Genomic DNA, 24,381 nt, shown 5'->3' on the forward strand with positions numbered 1-24,381 from the left:
GAGAAACTCTGGAAGCCATGGCCCCCAGGCTCTCTGTTAACCCAGAACGAAAACTTCCCAATGCCCACACTTCAGACAGAGATTAGACTGGACTGTAAAACATAAAATAATACTCGCGAAGACTGTGCTTCTTAGTTCAAGCAGAAACATGAGACCAAATGGGGGGCTCCTGCCCAGAGGCGGAAGCAAAGGCAGAAAGGCACAGGAGCTGGTTGGATGGGCATGGGAAACCCAGGGTGGAAAGGGGGAGTGTGCTGTCACATTATAGGGATTGCAATTAGTGTCACAAAACAATATGTGTATAAATTTTTGTATGGGAAACTAATTTGAACTGTGAACTTTCATCTGAAGCACAATTTAAAAAAAAAGAAAAAAAATTTCAAGAGTTTCCTGGTGGGCCCAGAGTCCCCAGTTAATGTACTCGGCGGCTAACCGAAAGATTGGAGGTTCAAATCCTTCCAGAGGTGCCTCAGAAGAGAGGCTTGGTGATCCACTTCCAAAAAACCAGCTATTGAACACCCCACGGAGCGCAGTTTCACTCTGACACCCGTGGAGCCACCATGAGTCAGAGCTGACTCCACGGAACTGGTAAAAAACATAGTGGACCATTTCAAGCCCACCCAGGAGATCCCAGCTTAAAACCTCCCTCCACAGGAAAAGGAGGGAAGGGGCAGAACATGCGGAGGTGGGACATGACTGACTGAGGGACGGGTGGAACTAGGGGTGGAGCGGTGGGAGGTGGGTCTAGAGCAGTGGAGCCTAGAGGAATAAAGTCAGATGATTGGCTGTGACATGGGAGTAGGTGGGATTATAGAGCAGAAAGGGAGGCCTAGCGTGGGAGCAGCCTTAAGGATTAAGGCCAGAGGACTGGGGCCAGGGAAGTGGGCGGGGCTATGTAAAGAAGGACCGTGGGGGGATCATGGCAGAGTGATTGACAGAACCAGCAGGTGGGGCTGGCCAGTGACCCTTTGCTCTCCCCACAGAAACACTGATGGACTCCACCACGGCGACGGCCGAGCTGGGCTGGATCGTGCATCCTCCATCAGGGGTGAGTCCATAGCCCCCAAGTTCTGCTTGGTCCTTCTCGGGGCTCTGTTGCAGGGCCCTGGATGCCCCTCACATTCCAGCCCCTTTTGCTTCTTCAGGGCCCAGAGCCAGGCCTCTCACTGCCCCACCCCCCTGGTCCCCTACCATTGATGGAGTGTCATTTACCAAGACAACATACTGGCTGCTCTCCGTCTTTATCCCATGGCACCCTCGGATTGAGGCTGAAAAGTAAGCACCTGCGCTGCCCCCATTTTACAGATGAGGAAAGTGAGCTGCCATTTCCTGTGCAGCCACTGTGTGTTGGGTACTGTATCAAGCACCTGTAGTCACATCATCTCCAATCCTATGGAGAGGAATTGCCTCCATTTCATAGATGTGAAAGCTGAGGCTCAAAGTGGTGTAGCCAGCTACCTGTCCAGGAACCTATAGCTAGTTAGTGATGGGGCTCAGGTTTGTATCCACAGCTGTGACTGAGTCCTCTCTGCCCCCATTTTGGGTTCCCATAACACGAGGATCTGACTCCCAGGGCTCAGCTCACACTTTCTTGGGTCTGGTTGTCTGAACACTTGCCTGGGCTGTGAGCTCCCAGAGGACAATATCAGACACAATTTGAGATTCCTCTTTCTCCCTACAACACCCAGCCCTGCACCTGCACACAGGCCGTGAGATCAGACACTCCTGACATTCTGTCCTAACTCTGCCACTAACAAGCTATGTGACTTCCGGCCAGTTCCTGGACCTCTCTGAGCCTCAGTGTTCCCCTCTGTAAACTGGAAATAATAATGTGTTCTGCACAGGGCTGTCGTGAGGTTTTTCTGCAAAGTGTCTAGCACAATGCCTGACATAGAGTAGACCCCCCAGTAAAGAGTAGCTGTACCTGTCACTATCATCATTATCATCAGTTTCAGTGTCATTCTTTCCTCATGCCCCTGGCCTCTGGGGAGGGCTCCGGACTCCCACAACCCATCCTCCCCTCCTCCCACCCAGCTCCTCCACTGGGACTCAGCTGCTGCTTCTGGGAGCTGCATACCAGCCCCCCCACCACCATCACCACCAGGCCTGTGCTCTCAATAGGCAGGGCCCTAGGGTCAGGTCTCTTTCTGTGGCTCTTTCTTGTCACCAATTTTCCATCTGCGAAGGCGGCTGGGCCCATAGCCCCACCCTGCCAGTAATGAGGCCAGGCTGGGCTTCAGGGCCCCCGGACGCAATTATTTGGGGTGTTTAGGCTGCAGGGCCTCCGCATGTTAATTAGAGAGAGGGGAGAAAGGCAGAGTGCTCTAATTAAGTGCTCTAATTAAGTTCTGAAGAAGAGCAGCGGTTGTAACAAGGGGCTGACTTTGTCACATGGTGCCACCAAAAAAATATAAAAAATCAAATGCATTGTAGGGAGCTCCAGAACCGCCATTGAAGAGGCCAAGCCAGCAGGCTCTAGCTCTGCTTCCCCTTCCCCGCATGCACTCATCCTTCAGAGCAGCCATCCCTCCCCGCCAGCAGCCACCGCTCCATCCCAGCAGACCTGGCCCAGAGAGGCAAAAGGACAAAGAACACCCACTTGAGGGTGAACCTCTCCCACCACCTGCTCTCCGCACCTCCCCCCCCCCGCCCCCGCCACATTGGCAGTTTTGGAGACAGAAGCCCAGAGAGGGATGGTGACGTGCCCAAGGCCACACATCGAGCTAGCAGAACTGGGACTAGAACTCCGGTCTCCTGGTGCACTGTTGGGACCTTGTGTTTAAGGCAGCACATGAATGGGGCTGGGCCTGTATGACCTGGGTCAAGTGGCATCACTTCTCTGGTCTCTACTCCCTCACCTGTAAAATGGGGATGATCATATATCCCACGTGCAATAATCATGACAAAGAAATGAGACCCCGTCCCAGTACCCAGCCCTGGACCTGGCTCGAGTGGGAGGGAGGCTCTGGTGTTGGGACTCCTTTGGGTTGACCCTAAGGGCAGCCAGCTCAAGGAGGACATGGAGAAGGAGGGAAAGTTTGCACCCACAGCAAGCTTTCAGTCTCACTGAGAGACCAGACCAAGTGGACTGAGTGAACCCGTCACACACCCGGCAGATTGACCCCAAGGCCCAAGGGAGAGTCACTGAATGCGAACACCAAGAGGCCTGAGGGAAAGCCCACTACAAGTGATTCCAGAAGGACAGACTGAGAAGAGCAAAGAGGGTGCTCCAGGAGGGTGCCAAAGTATGGGCAAAGGCTCAGCAGGGGGAATGAGCTCGACCCATGAGGGCGCGAGGAGAGAACACAGGCTGTGTGTCTTCCTCTTCCCAGTCTCCCACAGCCTGGCCCAACCCTCTCCAGCAATGACACCTGGGGACTCTCAGCAGGTCTGTGAGAGCCCAGGCTGGAGCACCTTCCACAGGCAGGGAGTTCGGGAGGTCTCCCTCCAGGTACCAGAGAGCCTGCCAGCTCTCGGAGGAAACCTTAGCAGGCTAAAGCCCCAGAGCAGAGCTACTCTATGGGAAGGGCCCTGTGTTCCCCATCACCCTGGGAGTTCGATAGGGTGGGTACTGTCTTCCCCCATCAGACTGGGAGTCCTGGAGAGCAGAGGCTAGTCTCCTCCATCAGACTGGGAGTCCCGAAGAGCGAGGACTGTGTTCCAGCTTCCACAGGGCAGAAGTTCTGTTTCCCCACCAGACACGTAGCCCCCCAAGCACAAAGCTATTTCTTCTCTCATCAAAAGAGCTCCCTAACGGCAGGGTTCTCCCAGTTTTCCCTTCCAGGTGGGAGCTTCCCGGGAGCAGGACACTCCGTCATCAGATTAATGAACCCTTGACAGTAAGGGCCGTGTCTCCTGTGTTGACTAGGGGGTACCAAGAGTAGGGCCTGTGCCCCTTCCCATCAGATTGATGTGTCTCCCTTACAGACTGGGGAATTCACCAGGGCCAAGGCCGTTTTCTAATGGTAGGGATCGTGTCTCCATCACCAGACTGGAAGATCCCTAGGACAGACTCGTTGTCTCCCCCATTAGACTAAGAGGCCCATGATGGCAGTGGTCATGTCTATCCCATCAGACTGGAGGATTCCCTAAGGCAGGGTCTGTGTCTCCCCCAGCTGACTGGCATTTCACCCACAGTGGGAAGAAGTGAGTGGCTACGATGAGAACATGAACACCATTCGCACGTACCAGGTGTGCAACGTGTTTGAGTCGAGCCAGAACAACTGGCTACGGACCAAGTTCATCCGGCGCCGTGGCGCCCACCGCATCCATGTGGAGATGAAGTTCTCAGTGCGAGACTGCAGCAGCATCCCCAGCGTGCCTGGCTCCTGCAAGGAGACCTTCAATCTCTATTACTATGAGGCCGACTACGACTCGGCCACCAAGACCTTCCCCAACTGGATGGAGAACCCGTGGGTGAAGGTGGACACCATTGCAGCTGACGAGAGCTTCTCCCAGGTCGACCTGGGTGGCAGAGTCATGAAGATCAACACTGAGGTGCGGAGCTTTGGGCCCGTGTCCCGCAATGGCTTCTACCTGGCCTTCCAGGACTATGGTGGCTGCATGTCCCTGATCGCTGTGCGTGTCTTTTACCGCAAGTGCCCCCGCGTCATCCAGAATGGCGCCATCTTCCAGGAGACACTGTCAGGGGCGGAGAGCACATCACTGGTGGCCGCCAGGGGCAGCTGCATCCCCAATGCCGAGGAGGTGGACGTGCCCATCAAGCTCTACTGCAATGGGGATGGCGAGTGGCTGGTGCCCATTGGGCGCTGCATGTGCAAAGCGGGCTTCGAGGCTGTGGAGAATGGCACCGTCTGCCGAGGTAAGGGACACAGCACAGCCAGGGCAGGTGCCCCTGTGAGGGCATGGGTTGGTATCAGCTGCAGAACTGGCCTGGCAGCTGGGAGCTCCACCTGGAAAGGGCAGTGCCCTGGAGTGGACCATGAGGCACTCTGTGGTCAGAGTTTGTAAACCAGCCGTTGTTCAACTCCTAATGGGCCAGCACTCAAGCAGCACTACCTGCAGGATAGTACCTGTCCATACTCCAGGTGGTACGCATGATGGTTTTAGTTGGTATGAGGATAAACTTTTTAAAATATTTTAATTATTATATGATAATTTATGTAATGATGGGAAGTCGTGTACTGGTTTTTTATCGTTTTTTGGGTTTGTTTTTTCCCATGTACAAAAGTGATATAAAATTCCCTTTTTAAGAAAATGTATGTTGTTGTTGTTGGGTGCCATCATGCTGATTTTCAACTCATAGCGACCCCATGTGACAGAGTAGAACTGGAGATTTTCTAGGCTGTAATCTTTACAGAAGCAGATCACCAGGCCTTTTTCTTGCAGAGCCAGTGGGTGAGTTTGAGCAGCCAACCTTTTGGTTAGCAGCTGAGCACTTAAACATTTATGCCACCAGGGCTCCTTAAGAACATGTATAAGGTTCCATTCGGGGCTTCTGCACCAAAAAAAACAACAACAAAAAGAAAATGTATAAGGCATAATAAATAACGTGTGTATGTTAGTAAGTTAACATTTATTGAGCATTTATTGCATTAGTCAGTATAGGCCAGGCTATGCTGCACTAACAAAACAATAAAAGTTTATATCTCACTCAAGGCTCCATGGCCACTGTAGGTGAGCTTGGGACTCCTCACTCTAGGATCCAGGTGGATGGAGGAACCACCATTTGGAATGTTGCTGTCATCAGGGCAGAAGGAAGGGGAGAGAGTAGGAATTGTAGACTGGCTCAAAAACTTCCACCTGGAATGACCCACATATCACTCCTGTTCACATTTCAATGGCCAGTCACGGGGCAGCACACTGCCCACTGACTATCACCCTCACCGTGTGCTGAGCACATTACATGTCTTCACTCACCTCATGTTCACAGCAACCCTGTGAGAGAAAGTACCATCAACATAGAAAGATAGAGGCTCGGAGAGCTCATACAGAGTCAGCGGAGCAGCCAGGGTTCTCACCATCTAGTGTGCTTCCAAAGCCCAGCCTCTTAACCACATGCCAACCCGTTGCCATCGAGTTGACTCCGACTCATAGTGGCCCCCATGGAGCAGCTGGTGGGTGTGAACTGCCAACTTTTCACTTAGCAGCTGAGCACTTTAGCCACCATGCCACCACAGCACCTTACCACCATGCCACATAAGTTAATTTCAGGAAACATATTAGCTAAATACTAGTAGAGGTGATGTTTGAATACGGCAAACATCATGAAGGTGGTTTACAAACATAAGAAGTTTGTGAGAGATACCTACCTCGTGGTGGTAAGAATTCTGGCTGTGAAGGCAGACAGACCTGATTTCTAATCCCGTTCCTGTCAATTATTAGCTGTATGACCTTGGCCATGTATACACCCCCTTCATAGGGTGGGTGTGAGTAAGGATTTAAGAACTCAATACATGTAAAGCACTTTGAATGGTTTCTAATATACAGTGAGTGCTTAATAAATGTTAATTAAATAAGATGATGTATACGAAGTCCCCTTTTGGCACAAATGGTGAAACACTGGACTATTAACTGAAAGGCTGGTGGTTCAAATCCATCCAGAGGCACCTCAGAAGTAAGGCCTGCCAATCTGCTTCTAAAAGATCACAGCCTTGAAAGCCCTATGAAATGTGGTTCTACTCTACCTCTACACACTTGGGGTTGCCATGAGTTGGAATTGACTCAATGATAACTAACAACAATGACAAATGAATGATGTATACAAAGCCTACCGTATAGCTGGTACTGAGCAGTGTTAGCTGCAATCGTGGTGCTGATCACAGTGGTGGTATTGATCTTGATGGTGGTGTCGATCTTGATGGTGGTGGTATAGGGGATTTGAAGCCTCCTTGTGCTCTTTCCACTTGCCACTAACAAGGGCTGGAGCTGGATCCCGGGATGCCTCAAATGCCAGGTTAAGAGTTTGGACCTCATTCCAGGGCCACCGGACAGTCAATGGTAATTCTTGAGCCAAGGAGTGGTTACAGTGACCCTCAACTTTATATAGTGCTGTCCAAGGCTCTTCACTCCAGCCCTACAGCCAGGCAGCATTTTAAAGAAGATTTTTGGAGGGGATGAATGGGGGATTCAAGAAACAGGAGGCAGCCGCCCATTAGGAATCTGTTGTAGCAATCTCAAGAGGTGATGGCAGCCTGGACTGGGGCATCCACAGCACTGGGTAAGAGGAAGAGGGTGTTTTGTCAATGGAACAGATGGGCCTGCGATGACAGGTCAGAAAGAGAGGAGAAGGAGTCAAAGGTAACACAGGGAATTCCAGCTTGCGGGGAGGTGATGATTCTGGAAAAGAAAGGAGGAAGTTGAGAGAAAAAGCTAGTTTCTTGGGAAAGATAACAAATTTGGTTTCACAGACTTGAGTGTGGAAATGCAGAGCCTTGGAAGACTGCAGTGGTGAGAAGAGGGGGCGGAGACAGAATGATTGAGCGGCATATCATTCACCCATTGTTCATTGTTTATTCCTTCCTCAAAGTCATTCATCAAATACGTCAGATTCATTCATCAGATTCATTCATCAAACCTGTGTCAAATCTGGTGCTGAGCATCAGGTAATACAGAGAAGAATCAAACAGTGGCCCTGCCCTCTAGGAGCTCACAGTCTAGCGGGGCAGAGAGACCCGCAAGTGAACAAGATGGCAAGGCATCCGGCGTGTTTTACTAGGAACTACTCGGGCTGCAGTGGGCACAAAAAGTGAGGGGAGGCTTCGTGGAGGAGGTTAACAGCTGAGCTGAATCTTGAGAGAGGGATGTGTTAGCTAGGTGGCCCAGGAGAAGGCTTTCTGGAGGATGAATCTACATGATTAAAGCCCTGGGGATATGAATCTGCGTGGCCCATTAAGGGGACCACTAAACTGTTTGGTATGGCCACAGCTAAGGGCTCAAGGGGGGATATAGGAAGAACTGTCACCCAGATGAAGAGGTGTATTAATTATCTCTTGCTGCTTAATAAATTACTCCAAAACTTGGCACTTAGAACAACTAACGTTTATTATCTCACAGCTTCTGAGGGTCAGGGATCCCAGTGTGGCTTGGGTGGGGCCTCTGGCTCAAGCTGCTGGCTGGGGGCTGCAGTTTCATCTGAAGACTTAACTGGGGAGGGATCCACTTCTGAGCTCACCACAAGGTTGTAGATAGGCCTTGGTCCCCCGCCACCTGGGCCTTTCGCATTTGGAGTGGCTTCCCCCAGAGTGAACGATCCCAGAGAGAGCGGGAGAGAGCACCCAAGATGGAAGGTACAGCTTTTTTATCACCAGATCTCAGAAGTGTCATCTCATCACTTCTGTCATATTCTATTCACTAAAAGCGAGTCATCAAGTCAGCCCACACGCCAGGGGAGGACATTACACAGAGTGTGAATGCCAGAAGAGGGATCATTGGGACCATTTTCGAGGCTGTCCGTCACAAGATGCTCTCAAAGTCAGAGCCTATCCTTGCAAGTAGTGGGGGTGGGAGATGATGCTGGGCAGCGTCTCCCCCAGACCTGACAGCCTGCTGGGAGCCCAGCCCCAGCTTAGCCAGTTGCCAGGTGTGAGTAGGGGCATGATTAATGAGTTCAGGGAACCCAGGGGGACACCACTGTTGCTCTGGCCTGTGCTGCAGCCACCTAGATGTGGGGCTGCTCAGCTCCAGTCCTGCAGGCCCTGCCCCCCTAGCCCCAGGACATGTAGAAATGGTGCTTACAGCTCACATCTGAGTGGTTTGCAAAACGCTTTCCCAGCCTCTGCCTCTAGCTCAGGTATCCCCAGCCTTTAACATGCCTTAGAAGTGCCTGGGAGGTGCTTTCAAATGCAGATTCCTGGGCCTAACTGACTTGAGCCTCTTCCCTGGCTCTGGTTCTGTGGCTCTGAGGTGGGTCTAGGAATCAGCATTTTACAACAGGCAGCCCTGATATTCTGTAATAGGGCCATTAGCTCAGAGAAGTGACGTGATAACATATCCTTGGCTAGATGGAGCTGGGACTCAAAGCCAAAGGGTGACCTCAATCCTGGCGCCTACAACACCCCAGGGAGCACCCACCCTAAGGAGGGGTTATTAACCAAATCTTCTGGAGGGTGCGGTTTGAAAAGACTCACTTAGTATTGAAACATAATTTGATGGGTGGGGGGTGAGGGTGGGAGTGTCCAAGGCTTTGTAAATACACAATAGAGAGAACCTGGTACACGAAGTCTTCTTGGCAGGTGGGGAATAGGTGAGACCTCCGGGGGTGGTGGTAGCTAACAAAGAGTTGGGAGTCCCTGGTGCAGTGAGAGGTTAACCAAGCTACAGTGAACATCCCTGGTACCTAGTGTGTGCAGGGCACAGTGGGAAAAGGGAGGGGCCTGGAGAAGCCAATCATTCAATAAGCATGTACTGAGTACCTTCTGTGCACCATTTAGCCCTTTACCACATATTTATTGAGAACCAACTATGAGCCAGGTGCTGGGGAATACAGAAATGAACGAGACAGACACATTTGCTGTCCTCCCAGAGTTCTTAGTCTGGGTGAGTGGATGAGGGAAGATGGAGGGGAGATGTTAATAAACAAATAAATAATCACAGACCATGATGAGTGAAGGAAAAAATAGGACATGATAATAGAGCTCAGGAAGAGACCTCCATTAGCCAGGTGGTCAGGGAAAGCTTCTTGGAAGTGGTGTCATTTATGTTGATGGGGGTTGCCCTGGGAAGGCTAGAGGAGAATGTTTCAGGCAGAAGGTCTCTGAGAAACCCTGAGACTCAGAGTTTGGTCTCAAGTGGCTCCTGAGCAAGTGGGGGATTCAGACACACACGGAACAAGGCAGAACACACAGAGGTCCTTTGAAGCATCTTTTCAGACCAGGGATCTGGGAGGGCTTCACAGAGGAGGTGGCATTTGAATTTGGCCTTGGAGAGTGAGTAGAATTTGAATGGATCAAAGGAGAAAGAAAATTGTAGGTTTTAGGGAACTACAAGAGTAACGGCCCTGAGAAGTAACAGTACAGGCCCCATTTGGTGGGTGGCAAGTGTTCTACTGGGTATAGGGGGTTGGGGCATGACTTTGCCCTGATCATTCATCTATTCACTATTTATTACTGCATATTTGGGCCTGAACTGGCCATACAGCTGCCAGCCAGGGGCTCCTGAGACTTCCTTCAGAAAAGCTGTGCCCCCAGTTAGAGAAGCTTCCTAGACATATCCAAACAACTTGCGGGATTGGTTTACTGGGTCAGGGGGCTTGGAACCATAGTCTCGGGGGACAGCTTAGTCAATTGGCATAACATATTTCACAAAGATAATGTTCTACTTCCGAGTTTGGTGAGTAGAGTCTGAGGTCTTGAAAGCTTGCAAGTGGCCATCTAAGATACAACTATCGGTCTCTACTTATATGGAGCAAAACACAATGAAGAAAACCAGTCCATGGGACTAATAGCCCAAAGAATCCACAACCTTTTCTAATCTAAGACAAGAAGAACTAGATGGTGCCCAGCTACCACTACCAATCGTTCTGACCAGGGGTACAATACAGGGTCCCGGATAGAATGGGAGAAAAATGTAGAACAAAACTCAAATTCCTAAAAAAAAACCAGACCTGTTGGGCCAGTAGAGACTAGAAGAACCCCTAAGACTATTGTCCTAAGATACCCTTTGAACTTGGAATTGAAACTCTTTCTGCAGATCACCTTTCAGTCCAATAATAGACTGGCTTATAAGATAAACAATAACACCCGTGAGTAACTTACTCCCTTAAACAATTAACTGCATGAGACCAAACGGTCAACAGTTACCAAAAGCAAAGATAAGAAGCCAAGGAGGGGAAGGGAAGCTAGATCAATGAAAATTGAACAAACAGAATAGAAATAATGAGAAAGCTGACACATTGTAAAAATTGTAACCAATGGCAGGGAACAGTTTACATAAAAATTGTTAAAGGGGAAGCTAATTTGTCATGTAAACTTTCACCTAAAACACAATAAAATAGTATTTTTTTTTTAATTAGGTCCCGTTTAACATATAAATAAAAAGAAGAAGAAGGATAGCCATGTCCCCCTTGCTACCCCAGCCCCCAGTGTCCTCAGGATCACAGTTTCCACTGGGGCTTCCCACCCACAGCTCTGCTGGGGCAGCAGGGAGTGTCCCTGGAATTCCTTCTCAGCTGCTCTCACCCAAGGCCCTGAGTCTGTTTCTCTGACTCTTGCTAGATCCCTATGAATTTTATTGTGAAGGTGCCCCTGCCTCAGTTTCTCCAAGCCTATCTATCTTCCTGTTTGCCTTGGTCTGTCCTTCCCTGCCTTGCCGCTGTGGGGGGCCCTGCCCTCCTCTCTCCATTGCTGACCCACATCTATATTGGATCTGAGGCCGTTCCACAGAGAGCATGATTGCTATGATGCTATCGGGGCCATAATGGGATTTTTAATATTTAGCTTGGACGGGAAGAGGGGCTTCAAGCCAGCGCGGGGTGGTTGCACGCACATGTAGGTTCTCTGGCTCCAGCTCAGGCTTTCCAGTTCCCAGCTGCTCCCAGCCTCTCCCTGCTGTTCAGCCCTGCCCTGCCCCAGCCCATCCCTCTCCCCCCTCCCCCAACACAAGGCCTCTCCTTGACCTTGAAGACCCAGTTTTAAACCCCAGCTCTGCCTCTCACTAGCTGTGTGACCTTGGGCAAGGAACTGACCCTCTCTGAGCCTTTGTTTCCTTATCTGCAAACAAGGGTAACAGAAGGGCTGTTGCGCAGAGCAAATGAGAAAATACCTTAAAAAGTATTATAAGAATAAGGACTCTTACTAACAATGTCTTTGCCCAGTGAGTTTTATTTGGTTTTTTGCCTGATGAGCTTTTTTTTTGGAGAGAAATAACTTTTCTTATCACCAAAGCAATGCATGTTATTTGTAGAATCTTTAGAAATTACTGATAAGCAAGAAGGAGAAAATTGAAATCAGTCATAATCCCGTCATCATCCAGAGATGACCGCTGTTAACTCCAGTAGATCCTTCTTGGCGTATTTATGAGTGTTTACACATATTGATCTTTTCTTTTTTTTAAGAAGAAAAAATGAACTCGTGCTAAAAACACATAAGGATTTTTGACTTAATTATATTTTGTGAATATCTTTCCATGTCACATTAGAGCTACAACATCGTTTTTGGAGGCTCTTAGCATTCTGTAATATGGGTGAACCACGATTTATTTACTTATCCTCTGTTGATGGACATGTAGCTTGCTTGAAGTTCACAATCTTAAACAAAGGCTAGAGTGAACTTCATTGTTCGTCTGTCCTTTTGCACTGTTGCTAGTATTTGTGTAGGATACATTTCCAGGCGTGGAATTGCAGGGTCAAAGGGCATATACTTTCTGTAGCGCTTTTGACAGGCATTGCCAAATTACCCTCCAGAAAGGCTGTGCCGAGTTACCCTCCTGCCAGCAGCCTCAGAGAGTGCCCGTTTCCCCACATGCTCTCCAGCATGGGATATTATGCCTATGGCTTTATTTTCTGTTTTACTCCCAGAATCCTGTGCTCCCCAGCCAAGGAAGGGAGGGGGCCAGAGGCTAGGAATCCTCTCTGGACCCTAAGAGTTGGATTGTGGGCCACCCTCAGGGTAGCCTCCTTCCCACCCTGTTTTCAGCTCCAGCTCTTCCCACAGAGGCTGGACCAGCAGCCCAGATGTGTCTGGGGGAGCTTGCAGGGGAGAGGGTGTGGTTGGTCTAGGGGTAAGGAAGAGAAAGGTGCCAGCTGGCAGAGCCAGTGCTGGCTGGGGAAAGGGTGTGAGGGTTGGAATGCTGGTTGGGAGGGGAGGCCCAGACCCCCACCCAGAAACTTTGCTCCTTCTCTTCAAGGGCAGGGTGGAGACACCAGCTGGGGGAGGGGGCAAGGTGGTGGACAACCCCTCCAGACCCCCAGGCCCAAGGGCAGGGCTGAGACCACACAGGCTGGCCTTTCAAGAAGGGTATCCGAGAGGGACTCTGGCTAGTGTACTCAGACTATTCAGATCCTTGCTAGTAGAAATTGTAAAAGCCCCTCCCCTTGCTCCCTTCCTGTATGTTCTCAAAGCATCTGTTCTTGTTCCACAGTCATCTGTCCATCCGTCCAGCCATCCAATGTTCATTGAACATCGGCTTCCAATTTTTCTGCTTCTTAGGAGGATTGGCGATGTCTTCATAGAGTACCAGGAAGCTACCATGGGTTGAATACCTATTACGTGCCAGGCATCGGGGAGTCATGGCCCCTACCCTCAAGGACTGCCCAGTCTAGAGAGGGTGTTAGATGTGTCCCTAGGCAATGAAAGCTCATGGGTGGGGAGGGATGGGGGGCTATGGAAGCAGACAAGGGCACCCAGCCCAGCCAGGGGCTTGGTGGCCAGAGAAAGGCTTCAGGGAAGAGGGGCTGCTCAAGTGAGGGCTGAGTGAGGCGTTAGCGAGGCAAGGAGGCAGGTGCAAAGGCCTAGAGGTAGCTGGGGTGGATGGGGTGGGTACTCCTGGGAAGTGCAGGAGGCTCCCTGCACCCTCTCACCTCTCTGAGTCAGCTACGTGGAAGAATTCTGGCTGTCAGGGCATGGGAGAATTCTTCGTCTCTGCTTTTCACACCCCCTCAGTGGTCTGGACAGGAAATACATGATAACGTAGGCTCCAAAAAACAAAATCCAAACCCGTTGCTGCAGAGTCTATTCCGACTCCTAGCAACCCAGAGGACAGGGTAGAACTGCCCCAAAGGGTTTCCAAGGAGTGGCTGGTAGATTCAAACTGCGTTCCTTTTGGTTAGCAGCCCAGCTCTTAGCCACTGCACCGCCAGCGTTCCAGAGCCTCAAAACAGCTCATTCATTTTTCACTCAACAAACATTCTCCCGGCACCTACCAGCACCAGACCCTGGGCCAGGATGAAGGCCACAGAGATGATGAAGCTCAGTTCTTGCCCTCCAGCAACTTCCAGTCTGGGCTGGGGCGATGGCTCCATCCCTCACTACAGCCTTGGAGTACTCAGGAGGGAGTCGTGCCTTCCAGTTGGGAGAGCTGTTTTCTCAGGGCTTTAGGACATGGGAGGAGCTGAGGGCAAGAAGGGGAGTTAGCCCAGAAAAAAGATGGCCAAAAAGGATACTGATTTTTTTTTTTTTTAACCCTACCATCTCCATGACGCTCAGGCAAGGCACAGACTTCCAGAAGGAAGCGGAGGAGAGGGGTTCTTGGGAAGAGGAAGGAGGGCATGCCAGGGCTTCAGTTCCATTGCTGTCACAGGGCCAAGTGAGGCTAAGGCTGAAGGAGAGAGGCCAGGGCTGGAGGATGAAAGGTACCTCTGTGTGCCCAGCACTGCTATATGCTGTGGTTCCATTATCATAGAGAATCTTCTGTTGATATTATTAGCTCCATTTTACAAATGATGAAGCAGGCACAGAGAGGTTCAGCAAGTTGGCCAAGGACACACAGCGAGAGTAGCCAAGCCAGAATTTGAACCCACCTTTCTCCAACTTGCTGGGACAACTTATTGACCTGGAGTGGGCCAATGCCTGAACGTACTCTCCTTTTACACCTGGAGCCCAAGTCTTGTCTGCCTAGCCATTTTGTCCCCATCCATCAGGATTTATGGAGAACAACCAGCAGGGTGTGATGAGAAGAATCTCAATTTCCTCACGTGAGAAATAACGCCACTGGACCCTGCCCAGCCCACCGCCCAGGTTACTGAGGAGCCCCTGAGATGATGGAAATGAGAAGAATTGGACAAGTAACTGCCTGAGGGGCTCATCTTAGGTCAGAATATGCCCCAGCACTCTGGGACTTCAAAGAAGGGAGGAAGCCCATACTACTGGACAAGTAGAAGGGCTTCCTGGAGGAGGGAAGCATATGAGCCAGGCCTTGAAGGACAAATGGGCTTTCATATCAAGAGATGTGGGGCAGGATGGAATGAGGTCCCAGGGCAATGGCTCAGAGGTAGGGAACTCCCATGAGTCTCAGTTCTTTATGTGGAAGAGACACAAGACCTCAGGGAAGGTCTTGTAACCTGTAGCCAGAGGGAACAGTCACCCTTCCTCCCCTCATACAGCATTTATGGAATGCTCACCACATGTTAGAGTCCCTGGTGGTGCAACAGTTAACACACTCCACTGCTAAGAGAAAGGTTGGTGGTTCGAGTCCACCCAGAGGCGCCTTGAACAAAAAAGCCTTATGATGTACTTCCTGAGTACCAGCCATTGACAAATCTATGGAGCGGAGCACAGCTATACTCTGACACAGGTGGGGTCGCCATGAGTAAGAATTGTCTCCACAGCAACCAAGGACGCCTCATGCAGGCGCCTTCCACATGTTACCTTGTTGAATCCCCTCAATGAGCCTTTCAGGCAGGTGACATCAGCCTTCTTTTTCAGATTAGGAAAGTGAGATTGGGCCAAGGATCCCTTAGAGAAGTCATAACCCTTATAGGTGGCAGAGAATGGACTTGAGGCAAGTCAGCACCCTCCGTACCCCCCACTTCTGAGTGGGAGGTGTCAGCAAGGGCTTCGTGGAAGGACCATGGTGCTCACACTTGCTAGGAGCCTCCTGTGGATCAGGCAGCCCACACTAAGGGTCTCAGTTATCCCACAGTGAAAGGTATGATCGTACATGTTTTATAGACGAGGAGACTGAGGTTCAGAGAGGTCACCAGCTTGTCCAAGGTGACAGTTACAAAGGGTGGGATTGGAAACAAGGCCATATGGCACTGTAGCCCCTGTGCTGTCTTTCCCATGCCCGGCTCATCCCAACCCTGAAAACACCAGGCTGATGGGTTTGGTCGCAGGCTGCCTACAGAACACTCCAGCAGGACCATAAACAGCTGGGAACCACCCCCACCCTCTTCAGCCGCTGCCTTTTCATCTGGCTGGGCCTCGGGATCTGGCGAGGGAGGCCCGTTTATTGAGGAAGTTTATGCATTTAACAGTTTAAGCCTTTCTAAGCCTGTGGTACAACAGGATTTGGGAGCCGTTAACAATTCTGTGTGGTTAAGAGATTTTCATTGCTCTGCGGCAGCTGGCTCAGGCCCCACAGGCCCCGCTCTGGCCTCGGCCCCACCCTGCTGGGACTCCCCTTCTCCAGGGCTCTTTGTCCTCAGGCTCCATCTGCAGCTTCTCCCTGCTTCCCTCACCCCAAACCTCCAGGTATGAACTTTGACCTTAGACAAGGAACTTTCTAAGGAAGGGAGTTAGTTGCCCAAGCCACATTGTAGGTAACAGGCTGAACTGAGTCCTGCCTGGCTTCAGAAGCTGGAGCCCTTTCCCCCACCCTAGACAGCCTCTGTTGGGCAGGGGAGACATATTATCAATTCCTCATTGGCAGAGCTTACAAACTTCCTTTGAAACCATCATCTCTTTGATCCCTATCAAGGCTTTGGGGCTGGGAGGGCAAATGACTGGCCCGAGGTCACCCACGTTGTCAGGTACAGAGCTGGAATCAGAACTTGGGCCTCCTGAAGTCCTAATCAGAATTCTTCACACCATACCAGTTGTTTTTTCCCCCCATAGCTTAGAGGGAAATGCCATTTGTAATTATAATGTCTTGCATATGTACAGTATTTATTTACTTACACCTGGCCTCATTCCAGAAAAGATTAGAGGCTGCTTTCCTGTAGCATTTGGTTTCACCCTGTGAAATGCTTTGATCTGAATGATACCCGCATGAGAGAAGAAAGCCAGGGTTATTAGCACCATTTTAGAGACAAGGAAACCTGAAGCCAAGAGGGGACATGACTTTGCTAGGGTCACACAGTGCTTCTGGGGCAGAGCCAGGACTAGAACCCAGTGCTCCAGCTTCCTGAGCCAGGGCACTCCCTGGAGCACCTCATCATCCAGTCAGACTGCCCCCCTCCCCATTTTGCCTTCACCTCTGCAGGGATGGGGCCCTAGAGTCCCCCTGAAGCTCCACAGGAGGCCTCAGTCTCCATCCTGGGTGGGCGGAGGTGGGCCAGCTTCAGATAAGAGCACCTCGTGGCCCAGAGGAGTGAGTGAGTGGGCTTGGCAGGATGTGAGCAGACCCATGACAACCACACAGATTAATCAGCCCATGGGCTGGGGACTCAGGCGCCACCCTGAGGGGTGGGCCAGCTCCAGCATGCCAACCCTCACTGGCCTTCCCAGTCTTTTACCATGGAGCCTCATGAAGGTTATTTTGTTGTTGTTTTAATCACGGGGATTTGCTTTCTGGGCACAGTAACCTGTCTGCCCAGTCAACCAAGAGGCTGAGGAGAGGGCCACAAACCCTAGCCACTCACTCTTCACTTCTACCTGAACATAGTGCATATGCTTGGTCTCCTGTCCCCTCTGTCCTCCTCAAATGAAGGGGGCCAAGGGGACCGATAGCCAGCTTCATGGTTATGAAAACTGAGGTGCCCCAAGAAGTAAGATAAAATGGTTTGTCCCAGAACTCAGCACCCAACTCAAGGTCCTATTCCCAACACCCTGTAGCTACCACTGGACTCTAAAGAGCAGAAATAAGAATCCAGGGAGGAGAGGAACGTGTGTATATCGACTGCCCACTATAGACCAGACCTAACGCCCTAAGCGTGGTATACAATACTTTCCGGAATCCTTTCTACAATCCCTAGGAGTTGGATACTATTGTTATTTGCATTTTACAGATGAGGAAGTGGAGGTTCAGAGAGGTTAAAGAGCCAGCCCAAGATCACACAGATGATGGAGCCAGAAATGAAATCTAAATTCTGTACACTTGCTACTGGAACATTTGTACAGTGTTATTAGTAAACATTTTTTCGCAATCATCCTCTCATTTGATTCTCAACGACCCCAGGAAGTAAAAGGGGTATGTCCGCATTCTTCAGATGAAGAAATTCAGGCTCAGTAAGGTGATGTGGCCTTCCCAAAGCTCACTGCTCAGAGGGGTCAAAGTTGGGACTAGAACTGGATTGGTTTGATTCTGAAGCCCAAGTTCTGCTCCTCACAGCCCCCGTTTCTGCTGATTTCCAATCCTTGACCTTTCTCAGACCCATTCATCAAGAATTTGTCCCCATCATCCCACTAAAGCTGCTCATAACCAGGGGTGCCAGTCACCTCTATGTCACCAATCCAGTGGTCAGCTCCCAGGCCTCAGCTTCCTTGATCTGCCAGCAGCATTTGGCGCAGTGACTGCTTCCTCTTCTGGGACAGGAGTCTCTCATGGTGTTCCTCCTACCTCTCTGGCTGCTTCATGGCTGCTTTCCTGCTCATTTCCCAGACCTTTCCACCTTGGAGGGACTGGGCTGTCGTTCTCTTCCTGCTCTCCCTGACTGATTCCATCCAGCTGCATGGTTTTAAACGTCTTCCCTGGGCTTGTCTCCAGCCCGGATCTCTTCTCTGAAGTCCCCACTCACATATCCCACTGTCTACTGGACACCTTCACCTGGGTATCCATGGGGTGACTCAAATTTAACATGTCTCATAAGGAACTTTTTTCTGCCAAGTCTCCTTTTCCCACAGTCTTCACCATCTCAGGCAATGAAACTCCATTTTTCCACTTAGCTGCTTAGGCTAAAAACCTTGAGTCATCCGTGACCTCTTTCTTTTTTTCATCCCTACATCCAACCCACCAGCAAATCCAATCAGCTTCACCTTCAAGCCATATCTAGGATATCCCCTACCGCCTTGGTGCGGCTACCTATTCCCAAGCCCCCGCCATATTGGTCTGGGTTACCGCAGAGCTCCCCGTCTCATCTCCACCCTGCTCCCTCCCTACCGCCTGTTCTCCACCCAGCAGCCAGAGGAACCCTGCTAAAACTCAGTCAGATCACGTCCCTCGTTTGCTGAGAATCCCCTGAGGCTCCTCATATCACACGGAGCAGAAGCCAAAGGCTTGACAATGGCCCACAGTGCCCCTCTTCCACCTCTCTAACCTCATCTCCTTCACTTTCCTCCTTGCTTCCTCCACTCCAGCCAATTTCTTCTGCCTGGAATGGTCTTTCAGCAGGTATCCTCATGGTTTGCTCCCTTAACCTCCTTGACCTGTGTCTAGATGTCCTCTTCTCACTGAGGATCCCCCCCGCCCCCGCCATGGCTCTATTTATTAAAAGTGTGCACGCTGCATGCATGTACATGGACTTGTGCTCCCTTCCATGCTTTGTCTGTCTGCATCACCCTTATCACCCTCCGACACACTGTGTATTTCCTTGTTCCTTGCTGCCTGTCTCCCCTAGCCCCAGTGTAGGCCCCAAGAGGCAGACGTCTTTGTCTGTTTTGTTCCACTGTATTCCCAGTTTCTAGATAGTGCTTCGCACAGAGAAGGTCCCACTCACCCCAGTCTCAGACATGGTAACCTCCAACCCTAATGTGAGTAACAACTAACAAAGGCCCTTGGAGAGGCTGGGGGCTCCTCCTACCACCTCCAGTAGGCTCCTGCGTTGCCAGCATGCCTAGCAGGTCTGTCTGGGGTTGGGGAAGATGTCACTAGGCCTGATTTAGGGGGAAAAAAAAATCTAGTTGCCCATTGAGTTGATTGTGACTCATGGCAACCCCTTGTGTGTCAGAGTAAAACTGCTCCATAGGGTTTTCAAGGGCTGTGATCTTTCAGAAATAGATCACCAGACCCTTCTGCCAAGGTGCCTCTGCCAGTCTTTCTGTTAATAGCCAAGTGCTTAACTCTCTGCACCCCCAGGGACTCCCTAGGCATGATGGAGGGTCCTTGGCACTCAACATTTCCCATAAAATCTCAGATCCTTCTTGGAGCCAGAGGCCTAGAGAACGTCTCATCTCCTCATTTCTTTACATTAGCAAGTGGACTCTTAGCACCTGCCCCTTCCCTGCACCATGAATCCCTGCAAAGTGGTCCTAGATCAGAACTGTTGTGGGACCCATGTCTCTCATCAGGAAGTTTTGAGAGCCCATGTGTGCCTGGGTCCTCCAGACACAGAGCTGAAGGAGGAGAAAGAGGAGGAAGAGCCTGATGTAGAGGGAGGCGCACTGGGCATGGAGTCTACTGGTCTCAGGCTCAGATCCAAGCCCCGCTGCTTGTGGGCACGCACAAACACAAACGCACTGGTGAAACTTGGTCCGGTCCTTTCCCTGAGCCTCAGTTTCCTCCTTGTTAAACGGGGTTGGCAGTCTCAACCTCACAGGGTCTGGGGGAGGCTCAAAGGAGTTAAAGAGCTCCGAGGATGGGAAACGAATAGGGAGGAGAAGGGGCTCTCCTTTTCAGGGCTGTGTGCCAGAGCTCCTGGGAAGTGGGCAGTGTGTCCATGTGTAAGTTGGGGGGGCAGGTGGTAATCACCTCTCAGTAACAAAGGAGCCTGGGCACACAGCAGGCATCTAATGGGTGCCTGTGGAACAGCATTGTGTTAAACAGCCACGTGATTTTATTGAGCAACAAAAGAGCAGCTTGCAGAGTCAGGGGACCTGAGTCCAAATTTGAGCCCTGTCACTCCTTGCCCAGGGACCCTGGCAGAGCATGTCTCCCCTGGCCCCCAGAGCTCAGTGTCACCATCTGTAGAGGGACTCTTGTGCACTAACTGGCTCTGATTCTACCCTGCCTGGTCCTCACAGTGCCCTGGCGAGGCAAACAGAGAGGCTGTGACCATCTCTGGCTGTGACCGTCTCACATTGCCTCCACACCTCAAACGTCCATGAACAGAAAGATTTAATGAAGTGGGTAAGAGCTTGGGCTCTAAAGCCAGTCACCTGGGCTCAAATCCTGGCTCTGACATTTACTGCCCATGTGACCCTGACTTGCCTCTCGAAGCCTTGGTTTCCCCATCTATAAAATGGGCATAATAATACATGGAATGTTACAGACAGTAGTGAGGACTCAAGGAGCTTGGACACAGCGTTTAGCACAGAGCCTGGCACATTGCATGTGGTCAGTAAATGTTTTAACTCTGCTGATCAGAACCTGGAACTCGCAATGGAAAATGCTCAGGGCTTTTCCCATCCCACTTTTGCCAGAGAGGAAACAATTCGGAGAGAGCAAGTGACTTGCTCCAGTCCGCACAGCAAGTGTCTGTCACTGACCCCTTAAATCCTCTTGTATGGTGGAGCATGGGGGTGTGGTCTGGGCAGGGGCCTGAGTGGGGTTAGGGACAGACAGAGCTATTTCTCATCTCAACATTTATTGTTGTTGCTGGTGTTAGCTGTCACCAAGTCGGCCCCCGACTCATGAGAACCCCGTGCACAATGAAACAAAATGCTACCCAGTCCTGCGCCATCTCCATGATTGGTTGTGGATTGGCCGGGTATGATCCATAGGTTTTCATTCGTTGATTTGCAGAAGTAGATCACTAGGCCTTTCATCCTAGCCCATCTTAGTCTGGATGTTCCACTGAAACCTACAAATGTACGTATGCCCCCACTGTGCAAGCAGGGTGGCCGGACCAAGTAGCCATATGTGAGTGTGCACACACACTTGCACACAAGGAGATCAACGAGAATGTATGTATTTGTGCAAGACCAACCGGATATATGTGCGGGCACGTATTGTATTGAGCCAGATGTACACGCACCTGAAAATGGATGTTTTTGAACACGTGTGGGTACATGAGCGCATGCTGGATCAACTAGTTCATCATCGTAGCAACACTGACAGATGGGTACTGGCTGGGAATCAAACCCAGGTCCCCCACATGGAAGGCAAGAATTTTGCCACCGAACCACGAGTGCCTCATGTCAACCTTAGAAAATATTCTGGCCTGGAGTTATCTGTCAGGGTTGCAATGGTTCCTTCTGGGGAAACAAAACTCAAGACTCTAGTTTCTAGTTTCCTCCCTTCCAGGCATCACCATCTGATCAGCAAAATTTTAAAGACCTAAGAGTGGTCACCGGCCTTTTTGCACTGCCTGGGCGGCACTGCATCTTCGGGGGCCCACATCCGTATCCCTGGCAACCCCAGCCTTGCACTGTCCTCCCCCTACACCCTGCTGTCAGAGCTGGCTGTCTGCGGGGGCTCCCTGGAGGCTGAGAGGGATGTGTGCAACTGTGCTGGGTCGGCACGGAGCGGCCCTGGTACGCATGCGTGTGCGCTGACCCCCATCAGGCATGTGGCTGTGTGTGTGATGGGCCTGCTGGGAGTGTGCATGTGTGCCTGTCTGTGCACAAGTGCGCCACTGACCCGGCATCTGCGTGTTTGGTTAGAACACGCTTAGACATATGATCCTGGATGTTTATTTCTGGAGTGGGGTGTATGTGCACTTGCCTGTGCCAGGTCACCCTGGAGCCACTGTGAGCTGGTACTTCACCTGTATTTGTGTGGCTACCTCTGCCTGACCTGTTCCAGTGCATCTATGTGCCGGCGGGACCATACTCACATATGTGCTGGATCGTTAGAACAAGTACATGTAGGAGACCATGTGTGCTGGGCCAAACAAGTGTGTGCATGGGTCCCTGCTTGTGTGTGTCCCTGCCTATGTCCTTGTGTGTATATGCCCCCACTGTGCAAACACACTCACTGGGTCATGTAGGTATAAGTGCATGTGTGCATACACACACATGCACATAAAGAGATCAGTCAGAATGTATGTATTTGTGCTAGATCAACTGGATACATGTCCACGTGTGTACTGTATCAAGCCAGATGTACATGCACCTGAAAATGGGAATTTGTGAGCATGTGCGTGTGCTGGACCAACTAGAGGAGTGTCAGCTGTGTGCACACATGTGCACACTTTCTAGGGGCCAGGATGTCAGGGCCATTGATTTTCTGTCTCCTAGAAATTCCCTTTGAGGTCCTCTTCATGTCTTTCACAAACCAAAATCAGCAGTTTCAACATTCTTAAAACAAATAGGGCCCATTTTGTAGCGAGGCTCTGTCCCTGACCCACCTGCCTCCCCAGCTGGTTGTGTGCCCCAAATACATACACATGGAATCTGCTTGTCATTCACAGGAAAGCCTGGGGAAGAGGTAGTGGAAGCAGTGGGCTGGCAGTCAGGCTCCTCGTCCAGGCTCTGCTCTTGGCCTTGGACTTCACTTCCGGGAGCCTCGGTTTCCTTGTCTGCCAAATAGGCATAGAGTGGTGGTGAAGATGTTAATAGTGAGCCCCTCCCCCCAAGATCCAGGACTGTCATTCCCCTCACACCTGTCTAGGGTTTATGTTTACGCAGCACTTTCACCTTTTCCCCCCGGGGAGAGAGGCTCGTGTCTACACAATACCCCAGAGCAAGGCAGGTGTGGACAGGCCAGGAGACAGGCTGTGGTTCTGGGAGGAAGGGAAGGGGTACACATTAACTTTCTCCCCACCCCTGTGCACCAGCCCTGGGCTCCAAACACTGGCCTCATGTCACTTCATTTCATCCTGGCCTCCATCCTATATGGTGGCTGCTGTTACCCACATTCCACAGAGGAGGAAACTGAGGCCCAGAGTACTGCAAATACTGGCCGGAACCTCACAGGGAGCATGTGGCAAGCCAGGACTGGGACCCAGGACTGGCTGGGTCCTGAGCCTTCCCACCGCATTCCAAGAGTAGGAGCAGGAGACTAGGATTTGAAGGATGCCCAGACCCCGCAGGCAGGGAGGTCATACAGGTGCAGGGCACCTGAGAGCCAAGGTGCAGAGGCGGGAAAGCGCCAACCTGGAGGGAACCAGGTCCTCAGCTCCCGCCTACTCCCCCCCCTTCCCCGCCCCCCTCCAGATGGGCAATCCCTCGCGGGGGTCCCCTCCCGCCCCCTCACGTTGCAGTCTTTGTGGCCCGGGGAAGAATGCCTCTCTTTATCTCTCCGACGCCCCCTTCCCTTTGATTCTCCTTTCCCCAGCGTTTCTGCTGACCTCTGCGTGTTGGGAATCCAATTAGAGGCGCGGATGGGAAAGAGTGACAGCCGCGCCGAATCCCGCCTCGGCCCCTCGGAGCACGCTCGGCCGAGCTGCAAGCGTCATGGGGCCTGCTTGTCATGCTGGGCCCTGCGCAGGGCTTTGTGGGGATTAGCTGCCGGGGGGTGGGGCGCTCCGCAGATGGGACCAGAAGTGATGCTGGTGAATGTCACGTCCCGGCGGAGAGCGAGAGGGGGCCGCTCAGTGCGGAATTCGGCTTGGGGACAGGGGGAGGAGGGGGCGGGGCAGGCTGGCCTTGGCATAGGATGGGCCACCCTGGCCTATAGGGGGCGCTTGGGGAAATGCGTTGGGTTATTTGGTTTCCCAGTTGAGGCTCCACCAGGCTCTCCTTGGAAACCATAGGGGGCAGTTCTACTTTGTCCTACAGGGTCGCTATGAGTCGGAACCGACTCAGCGGCAACGGATTTGGTTTTTTTTTTTTTTTTTTTTGGTTGTGGCTCAGTCGGCCAAGGCCCAAAGCTAGACCGAAGTAGAGCTGGAAGGCAACCCCAGGTCAGCCTACCATGTGGGGAAACCAGAATTCCCGTGTAAGAGGGAGCTTGGGGGGTTGATTTGATTGCAGAGTGGGGTAGGGGAATTGTCTTGAAGCTTCATTTGCAAAGCACTTTACATATGATTAAAAAAAAAATTTAGGGGGGAAAAAAACTCAAGGAATG

The 24,381-nt window shown here is 51.3% G+C and overlaps 1 protein-coding gene across 2 annotated transcripts in view; it reads left to right on the plus strand.

The window, feature by feature from the left end:
* The window catches only part of EPHB2 (EPH receptor B2), a 228,142-nt gene that overhangs the window by 81,855 nt on the left and 121,906 nt on the right, over positions 1-24,381 (plus strand). For both annotated transcript variants that reach the window (XM_049878222.1, XM_049878223.1), the window contains exons 2-3: positions 984-1,048; positions 4,138-4,822. In XM_049878222.1, the coding sequence (XP_049734179.1) occupies positions 984-1,048; positions 4,138-4,822 (750 nt within the window). The remainder of the gene's footprint in view (positions 1-983; positions 1,049-4,137; positions 4,823-24,381) is intronic.

Source organism: Elephas maximus, chromosome 3 (assembly GCF_024166365.1).
Source record: "Elephas maximus indicus isolate mEleMax1 chromosome 3, mEleMax1 primary haplotype, whole genome shotgun sequence".
NCBI classification, from domain to species: domain Eukaryota; kingdom Metazoa; phylum Chordata; class Mammalia; order Proboscidea; family Elephantidae; genus Elephas; species Elephas maximus.